Raw genomic sequence first — 10,472 nt, 5'->3', positions numbered from 1 at the left:
AGTTGAAGATCAATAAATGATGGAATACTGCTTTTAAGGTAGATTTTCACTTCCTTTACACCTTCTACAGCCTTTAGTTGACAGAATGTGTATTGCTTTCATAATGAACATCTTCATATACTCTACCCTTTAACCAAAACTCTCGCCATTCTCACTCCTTACCTCCACACCTATGCTAAACACTTCTCTCTGGAGCATCCTCCCACAAATGCTATTTAACCAAATCTGATTAGGCGGCTTCTCTTCCCCAGAAACTGATCTCACTGCTCATATTCCAGAGAATTTTCTCTCATTTGTTTAACCATCCATTACCCTGGAAGTCTTTTTGCATCTCAGTGTCTCAGCTATTCATGTTGGGCTTTATCTGTTTTCCCACTTACAAGGCTTCTTTTGGGAAGAAATTAAGATTTCCTCATCTTTGCTTCCCCTACAGTGTTCTATATAACAGATGCTCAACAAATCTTTCTTTGATAAATTAAAATGTGGCATTTTTTTTGCAATTCAATGTGTATATTGCTAATAATTTAGAAAGAATCCAAATGATCACTTTATTTTCAAAATTTTATTTTTATGGAATTTTCAGCATGTTTAAACTTAATTTTTAGAACAAAATCCAAAAGCTTAAAATCAGATATCTTATAATGTGTCACAATTAAGTATGGAGAGTTCTGTCATTTTTGAGGAAAATCTTTCATAATTCTTAAAATGCAGATATTTACAATATTTTTAAATACAGACATATACAACATGGCATATTTAAATGTACAAAATAGTTGAAATTATATTTTATTAAAGAACATTCCAAAATTGAAACTAATTTTTAAAAGTCCACAAACACTGATAGCATTTGGAAAAAAATAGCAACAAGTTTATCAATAACCATGCCGTATGTTTAGTAACTAACTTACTTATACACAACACATAATTTACATGTCAAATCCACAAATCTAAAGATATATGACTAATCTATTTAACTCACGCTAGAATCTAAATACTATTTTATAATTCATAGGTTTAAACACATGTTTCACAGTAATCTATGAAACAGGAATATAAACTATGAAAACATATTTAACTGACCTCTTAAGAGACGAGGAAATGTCAAAAATAGCAAATCAGGCATTTTTTCCCCTGAAATTAAAGTTCTTATGAATACCTTCATAAACACCAAAGGAAGAAAACAAAAACAACTCAGATACTATAACTTAATTCTCAGAACTTAATTCTCAAAAAAACGTCTCAAACTTCTGTTTAGAGCTCTTGGCATAATCACAGCTCCCCTGGGATATTTTTATTTTTTCCTGATTTAGTGGAGACAACTATTTATTCCCTCCCTTGTTCCAGGAAAAATGTAAGGTGGCTTAGAAGATAGACTCAGAATACACTAGAAAGTATAATTATAGGTTAAATAAAAAAGAAAATAGAGAAAGCAGAATTTGGGGGAATAGCACATGAAGCCATTTAAGAAAAGGTCAGGAAATATATCCTAAAGTATATTACATTATTCTCCCACAGTGATTTTTCTGGAAATATTGCAAAATACATTAATTTGTAAGAAAACTAATATTAAAGTACTGGTAAACTAGAGATGCTGACCAAATTGGTTAAATTATTTATTTACCCTGATGAAGCAGATGATTATAAAAATGTGTGTGCTTTTCTTTGTGCTTGGATAAAAGAAGTTTTCCTAAATACCATATATTGGTAGAGTATAGGTGAAAAAAAAATAAAATTTGGGCACCCTTACTGAATTTCTACTGAGAATTCCATCAACTGCTGTCTGCTGACTTGCGACTGGATGGCTTCAACTCAGGTGCTCATGTGTTACATGGCTGTTTTGTGAGCACAAAACAGAGCAACATCAATTCCAGGGCATCCTGACTATTGGTTCCTCCAGCTCACCTCATCAGGACCCAGCAAGAGAAATGGGAGGAAGGTAATGCAGAGGAGACCTGCTCAGGTTGGCATGTTGAAGCCACAGTCTCCTCTGTTGGGTTGAGAGCTGCAGAGGTTCTGACTGCTTACAGTCTGCATGTCACAGACCTCAACCCCACTCCTAGGGGCAGGGAAGGAATGGTATGGACAGAAGACTGGGAGCAGCATTAAATAGCTTCATGGAAACATGCATGGTCTGTCCATCTCTATTTTACAGGCCTAGCTTTCAACAAATAATAGAAAGAAGGGTCTTGTATCTATATGCTGAGAAGTAAGAATGCAGGGAGTGATGATGAAGGAAAGGGTTTGTGGGAAATGGAGAGGAAAGAAAGGTAGTAGGATGTTTCCCTTTCAAGTGTGGCACGAGTTTCAAAACTACAGATTAGGGACTGACCAGAACAAAAATATCTGAAGACTAAAACAAACCACTGCCTCCTATCTTTTTTGAGGATGAATGGTCCCAAGTAATCCTTGTGAGTTTTGGTTAGGTTGGGAAGGAAGTAAGTTCAAATCTATAGATCTATAACCGTGGAAACTGCAGTGCTCTTGGATGGAGTGGCAAAGGCTTCTCCAAGGACTGTGGTGGTGGGAGAAGGGGACAGAATAATGACTGCTATTTTTCCAATGATGCCCTTCAGAATACAGGCAATGCCGACTTATCCATTAGGCACAGTACCTAAGGCCCACAGTTTTTTAGAAGCCCACAAAAATGTTTTAATTTTTTTTAGCCTCATAAGAAAAAACTGAACTTCTAAACAAAATGTTTTAATCTAAAATATTAATACATTCATTTCATACAGATACAATTGTAAAATATCACTTTTAATTTTGTATGGAAGAAGGGGTCTAAGATGGCAAAACTATCTAGGGCCCACAAGAATCATAATGCAGCTCTGAATACAGGGTCAAACAAACTGTAACTGAAGCAATATAACTTGAACTGGAAACTGAAGATAATTTAAAAGGATTAAAGAAGAATGGTCAAGGCTAAAATAATGGAGATGGAGAGTCTGAGCTTACTGATCCTGTTCCACCGGTTTTTCTTTTCTTGAATGTTACTTTGGAATTAGATTAAGTCTAACATTGGGGAAGCGCTAGTGTCGATTTCCATTAGCCAAGCCAGAAAAAAAAAAAAAATTAGGTCATTATTTTATAGTCATTGTGCAATAACAAAGACAGAATCAGGATGAAGACACCTGCATGTCTTTAAGTCCTTTAGTCCTTTCTCCACTTCTGTAAACATTATTAAAGGCAGGTGTTCCTTTGAGACTCTGCCTCCTGAACTTCCTGTATCATAGGCCCCCTCAGTTCTAGACTTCCTCTGTGCTTCTACAAGGCCCTGGGGCTCCATTATCCTCAGTAGTAGCCCAAGGCTGGTAGTGCCAGCAATGTGGGTACCTGTGGTTGCAAAACTGTTTTAAGAATATGACAAAAGAAAAAGGAAGCAGGGAAAATGATAGAGGAAGAGAGAAAGAAGTAACCAAGTTTAACATACTAAAATTATACTGTCAAAAAAATGGGGAAGGATTTATATACTAATTGTGTTTTTTAAAATAGTAGCACTGAGGTATTTGTACTTCACACTTCTCTGTATTTTAAAATATACTTTATAAGACAAATGTACTCTATAGTCAGAAAATACTAAGTATTATTTTGAAAACTGTGCTCTCAAGGCCCCAAACTCTTGACAAGTATCATCCTTGAGATCCTCGCAATATGGCTTAGATTAGCAAATATGGTTAAACATTGGCACACAGGGCAGGGAGACTCAGATTTGAGAGCAGAACTTTTAACAATTTCCATTACTTTCCATCACCCAAATTCATCAGTATTATAGGGAAATGTCAATCAAGAAAGCTAGTATAAAACACTTTTTTTTAGTATTTGTTCCCCAATATATCATGAGGAAACAGGTCAAAAGGAAGGTGAGTACGAAGGAATCAATCACTGCCTTTCACAGAATCACGCAACTTCGGAGCTTGGAAGGGAATACTAAGCCATAAAATTCAGGCCCTTGATTTACTGGTGAGGAGCATGGGGTCCACGTTATGTGTTTTGATTAAGGTCACACAGCAAAGTTGGTAACAGAGTTAGGGTAAGAGCTCAGGTTTCCTGACTTTTAGTATCGTTCCTCTTACACTCTCAGCCCTCAAACTAATTGTTTTATAAGCTACACTTCATTGTTTATCCTAAGTGCACACAGAGAAATGGAAAAATACTACCCTTTTTTTTTAAAATGTATGTTAATTTGGAAACTGTATTAACTCAAAATATAAACTTCACATGCGTAGTCCAACGATTAGAATGAACAATAAAATTTTAGTTCTGGAAGGACATTAAGAAGTTAAGTTACAGTTACACAAGAATTAAGGCTCAGGGAAAGTAAACTATATCTCCCCAAATCACAAAGTTGAGACAAGAACCAGGTCACCTAAAGCTGGCTCACTGCTTCTTCCAATACTCCTTATTCTTCATTGGCTATTGATTACAAACAAAGCAAAATATAGAATCAATCTGATTTAGATATAAGGAAACATTAGTAAGAATGTTTGGTGAATAGGTATAAATCAATTATCTGACTACTAAGAAATAAACTAAAATCTACTGAATTTCAATAAATGAGGCAGCATGACTGCTTATTTTAAAATTGGCTTAAATGCAGATCATAATTCTGAGTTTTGGTGTCATTTGAAGATGACGTAAAGCTTAACAAATGTAAAACAAAATTCTAATGTTTAAAATTCTCTAGATCAGGGGTTGGAGAATAATAGCCAACAGCCTATGTTTTATGAGGCCTGTGAGTTAACAATGGTTTTTATCGTTTTAAAGGGCTGTAAAAACACACACACACACACACACACACACACACACACACACACACACACAAAGAAGAATGTCTCATAGACATCATATGTGGCCTGAAAAGCCAAAATTATTTACAAACTGGCCCTTTATATTAAAAAAGTTCACTGACCTCCATTATAGATTCAGAAAGCATATGAAACTGGGCTGAATATGTAATATGTCCTGAAAGGCTTGTTTTAAAAATTAAATCTCTGATTTATTCCAGCTTTATTATCATTTGCCTCTTTCTCCTAGTAGTAGGCAGTAGAAAAAAAGTTTGAGTTATGATTACCTATGTTCCAGTTAAATGAGGTTTTATCACACCTACTAATGTAAGTGGACTCACAATTGAAGCTAATTATTTTACGTGTGTAAAATTGGTTAAAAATTTGCAGATAGCTGAGAAAATGGCATATCTTATGATACTGTTGCTATACAATGAAATGGAAGCTAGTGTCTATGATTAGAAACCGGTAATTTAGTTCTCTCCTTTGGGTTTTTCCTGTTTTTAAGACTTTCTTGTCATGCCTCTCCTGGCCTCCTGTTAGATTTATTAATCAGTAGTTCTAAACCATATTAATTATCTCAGTGACCACCCATCCATATCTCATTTATAGCCATAAACAAATCTCAGCAGAATATATGGAAAGAATGGAAGTGCTTTTAAATGAAATATGCGATACCACAATGGAACATAAATGACTAGTTCAGGGAAGAAATGACTTAGAGACATAGTCCAAATCCCAAGCTGAACACAACAGTAAAGCCGACCAGGTTGCTAAGTTTCACAGCCTACAGCATTGCTCAGTAAAGGACTAGAACACCGTGGTGGACCCTGGTTTGCAGAACACTCTGATAATCACTATATGAAAACAAATTTGTATCTCTTCCTTTTCACATGATTTATGTGGCAAAGTTTGGATTCTGTGAAACAGAGAAAAAATACCAAAGCTGTGCCAATGTTAGCTACAATCACTTCAAGGTTATAACTTTGAAAGTAAGATCTACTGTGTCAAGATTAAAATGTCTTAACTTTAAAATAATCACATTAACAATTCCTTTGTACAGTTCTCTTCGGTTACTCCATTCTCTTGGTTGCTTTTATAATTGGAAAGGAACAAATTTTCTATTTCAGTCAAGAATTCTTCAGCCATAAAGCAATTGGTCACTTTGCTCAGAGTCTTCCTCATACACTCCAAAAGCTAGTTGAAAAGAAAAGTTTTATATTTAAATACAGAAAAAGTATGAGGGTTTGCATTACTATCACTATTTCATCCCTTTCCAGACCTCACATTTCCTAATGCTCAAATGAGAAACACTCTCCTTAAAAATGGTTGAAGATTAACTTGTGTTTAATAGTCACAGAGCTGGAATGTAGGAAATTGCTGCTGAGGAACACTCAGCTTAGTACTTTTATGATTTTACATAAGGAGACAAACCTGAGATTGTTTATGTGATGCTTTCTACTTTGGACGTATTTGTGACTTTTCTCCATTTGTAGTTATACTTACAAAGCAAAATAATCCTGAGTATACACACACACAAAAATCTAGGTACATAAAAACATAGGATTCTGCATTTCAAAATGAGGATGCTAGCTGGAGTCTATTTCCTTGGAAATGTGCACATACTTTTTCAACAACACACAAAAAACTGCATATAACAGAAAGGAGTAAAACATACTAAAAAGAAACTTAATGTTTAAATTTTCTATCCCCAACTGCTATTTAAAAAGACAAATGTTGCAGATCTACTAGCCTTCAATCATTACAGAAGCAAAACCTAGACGTGAACTGACAGAATTCAAAACTCTTATTTCCTATTAGAAAGTTAAATAAAATGACTATTTAAATTTAATCGTTGGATTTATACCATCATTCTTAAAAATGACCAATTGTTAAGGCTAAAATGGAAACATGGCACTTCAAATTTAATAAAATAAGAAAAATGTTCTCCATTGTGTATAATAATAATCTGCTAAAATCAGCCGACACTGACAAATTTATTCTAAAATAGAATTTTTTCTATGTGCAAGCTTGGGCAACAAAACACGTTACTAATTGTCTCCTAGAAATTAATTTTCCAAAGGAAAAACTAATAAAAGAAATATACAGAAAATTATCCACAAAGTATTAGGCATCATGGGAAAACACATTGAGATGAATAGCTTCAGAATCTGTGAACAATGGAACCAATTAAAATGAAGACAGCTTACTTTCTGCAAACAAGTCAGGTCAGAATCCCGGCGAAAGATTTTATCCATGGGGACGCTGCTGTAGGAAGAAATATGAAAACAAACTGGTGAAACGAATACTATAAACCAATCAGTTTCATAATAAACTATCACGGATGCCATACATCACAATTTTATATTTAACTTGGGTTTTCTCTGAAACATAATTTAATGAGCAACACTGCAGATGTGCAACCATCTCAAACCACAGTACATACCTATGGGAGAGCCTGTATTTTTCTATTATCCATCTTGTCTTTTCAAATACTAATCCCCACTGAGGTTCTTCTAACATCTGCTGTACTTCAAATTTGTAAGGTAAGCCTAGAAAAGCATAAAGAAGCACATTTTCATCAACTATTTCTTAACTCTCCAATCTCCTTTTAATTATACTTAAAATTCCCTTCGGTGTTTTTACAACCATAGCTTTGCAGATCAGCTGAACAGCACTTTAAACATAGTGGGCATTCATTAAATATTTATTGCCTGATTGTACTTGGTCCACTAAGCATATTAATGCCAAGCTATTAATAATAATAATGAGTAAAAGTGCCATTTACATGACAATTCTACGCATGGCACTATGATGGGATGATCACGTAATTTATCACCTAAACCAAGAGACTTTTTGAATGAAAGAAGGTACTATTAATAATTATGCCTGAACCACAGGTTTAAAGTGGGATTATCCTAGACAAACTAAGACATATTGCCATCCTAGTGATAATTAAAAATCTATATATATACAGGTTATTAAGCTTACAACAATGCCGTAAGGCATTTTTTTTTTTTTAACAGGTGAGAAAACTGAAGCTGAGATACATTAAAAAACATATTTAGGCTAGCAAAGTGGCAGGACATAGATGTTAAAACCCAGCAGGTTTGCCTCACTTCTGAGCCCAAACTCATTCCGCCTCCCTAGAAGAGCTAATCTAAGACTAGACAAGAGGATAGGATGAACTCTGGGGAGGCAACAACTGCTTTGGGTCAAAGTTGTTATACTAAACTCTGGAGGAAAGAAAGAAGCCCAAGGGGTGAACATCATATATTCATCTAGAACGGAAAAAATACCAAACGATGAGTTATCTTAGCAATTTTTCACATATCCTTCAAGACCCCCATGCAAATGCATCTATAGCATTTTTTTAAAAGCTCAGCTGATTCACTAGCAAAGGCTGATACCATCATAGTAACACTTATAATGAATACTATGTGCCACCTAAAACTTAATGTGAAGTCACTTAAATGAAGTAGCTGCCATTATTCACCCCCCACCTTTTTTTTTTTTTTTTTTTTTTGATGAGGACACTATGTCATAGAAAGGTTAACCTGCTCATGATCAGATATAAAAGGCATTGGCAGGATTTGAACCCAGGCAGTCAGGCTCGAGAGTTCTGCTTTTAACTTATACATAACACTGCCTCTCAACTGGGTTTCTACCATGGTAAGGAATAAATAAAATGCCAGCAAATCAGAAGGCATGGAAAAAAAAAAAGGGGAAAAAATACAATTATTTCCTCACAATGAAATAAAGCATAGCTTAACTGTCAATATGCTCTAAAAAGGCATTTTTTCAGGTGTTTGGAAGGAAAGGGGACCGCAAGCCTGATGATGATGACTGATCTTTTTTATTTAATTGCTCAATTTTCCTCTTCTCCAAAAACTTAAGAAGAGTGACACATTATAGTACAGGGGGTATTAAGCAAACTCCTTATGGTGATAACAGTCATTTACTTGACATGCTTTGATTACTTACTAAACATGGATACCATCTATATAATGATAACCACCCACTGAAAACCTATTATTTGCTAAACACTTTACATATATTACTGACACACCTTACAACCATATACCTACTGTAAGCAAGGTAGTAATTTTTTCTCATTTTACAGATGTAGCAAAGGAGAATGAGGGAGTAGACTGCCCAAGGTAAAATAAGCAATAAATGTCAGAGCTGGGATCTGAATCCAGTAGAGTGACTCCTACTCTCAATGAAAGTTGAAGATGAAAATAAAGAGAGGTAAATAATGCATTTTCAATCTATGCTGATGCAAAAACATGAAAACATACACACAAATTATATACAGGTCTATTTGGTATTTTTAAGAATATTTTTTAAGTTAAAAAAGGTACTTTTAAAGTCAATAAAAGTTTCCTTTTATACAGAATATTTTTATCCACTAAAATATCAGAAGAAAACTGATCACTAAATATATTTCCTGCCTGTCACAAGTAAAGAAAACATTAAACCATTAGAGATATTGTAAAGATATGACCTGAGTTAAAAGTACTGTAGCACAAGGTATCCCATGGCTTCTAGAAAACCTTAATTCTTGCACCAGAGGATTTCTAAGGGCAAAGCAAAAGACCTAGGATTAAGATCTAACACGCAGTGTTAAGCATGGACAAGTCATTTACAAGACAGCTCTGTCCAATGGTAGCTCACGGGAGCATCATGGATAGTTCCCTCTAATGCTTTCAAGTGGTTCTTTCCCATCTGGGCTAGTTTATTCACATGCATGTGCTGATCTGTACTTTGCTAAATACTCCAGGGATACTCTTCTACAAATCTCCAGAGTTCACTCTCCATTCCGCTTTCTGTTCTCTTGGGGCGCTGTCTCACAAACTCAGCTGTCTTGGTCTCCTTATCTCCATCACCTTAATTGAGTCTGCCTGGCTCTGGGTGGGTTTCTCCTTCTTGTGCCATATCTGAAAACCCTCTTAAGCAGTAAGCTAGGGTAATGTGGGGCTCTTTTCATTTGTTTCCCATCTCTTAGCAATCGTATTCCTTTGCTGCTCAATGTTGTGTTTATATACCATTATTTTACATATTTTGTCCAGTTTTTTTGGTAGTTTCAGACAAGTTCTTGTTACTTCATTTTGGCCAGAGTAGAATTCCATGAACTAAATTTTAAATTTCATGTAATTCTAATCAACTTACATTTAAAGTCACATGTACTGCTATTGTACTGGATAGCACCAGAATTGAGGTTCATTACCAAAACCTAGCAGTCCGTGAGATTATAAAATCAAGTCAGATGATGATTTAAAGATGGTTTAAAAATGATTTAAAGAGAGAACAAGTTAATTGCGATTCTTTTTATAAAACTGTACTGAGCTAAAGAATAATGTGTATTATGTGCTATGCTCAAAATGGACATTCCAGACTAAAAGCTAATACCAATATTATTAATTCAATAAAAACCCATAGTGTTGACCACCTCCTAGATGCAAAGCAATTTATTAGGTGCTACTTGAGAAAAAAGACAAATAAGACACAGTCCCTGCTCTTTGGGCATACAATTTATTACGACTTGCTAAATAGATAAATTGCATTAAAAGACAAAGTGACCATGAAGGCAGGAATAAAGTGTTGCAGATACATAAAGAATAAAGCAACTAACAGTAAATAACATGGGGGCAGTGCTGGTAAATCTATATCAAATATAGGGCATAC

General features: G+C 34.9%; 1 protein-coding gene across 4 annotated transcripts in view; it reads right to left on the bottom strand.

Annotated features, from left to right (window-relative positions):
* Window positions 1-547: 547 nt before the first annotated feature.
* MYSM1 (Myb like, SWIRM and MPN domains 1) overlaps window positions 548-10,472 on the bottom strand; it is a 45,231-nt gene continuing 35,306 nt past the window's right edge. For 2 of the 4 annotated variants that reach the window (XM_004025879.5, XM_063698255.1), the window contains 3 exons: window positions 7,231-7,336; window positions 6,995-7,052; window positions 548-5,981 (listed from right to left, as the gene is read on the bottom strand). In XM_004025879.5, coding sequence (XP_004025928.2) covers window positions 5,823-5,981; window positions 6,995-7,052; window positions 7,231-7,336 — 323 coding nt within the window. In that variant the 3' untranslated portion in view covers window positions 548-5,822. Of the gene's footprint in view, window positions 5,982-6,994; window positions 7,053-7,230; window positions 7,337-9,291; window positions 9,365-10,472 lie in introns of those variants that run through there. The other 2 variants (XM_063698254.1, XR_008668199.2) reach the window with 2 other exon arrangements.

The sequence above is a fragment of the Gorilla gorilla genome, chromosome 1, assembly GCF_029281585.2.
Source record: "Gorilla gorilla gorilla isolate KB3781 chromosome 1, NHGRI_mGorGor1-v2.1_pri, whole genome shotgun sequence".
In the NCBI taxonomy this organism is placed as follows: domain Eukaryota; kingdom Metazoa; phylum Chordata; class Mammalia; order Primates; family Hominidae; genus Gorilla; species Gorilla gorilla.
This window is presented reverse-complemented; position numbering and strand designations above follow the sequence as displayed.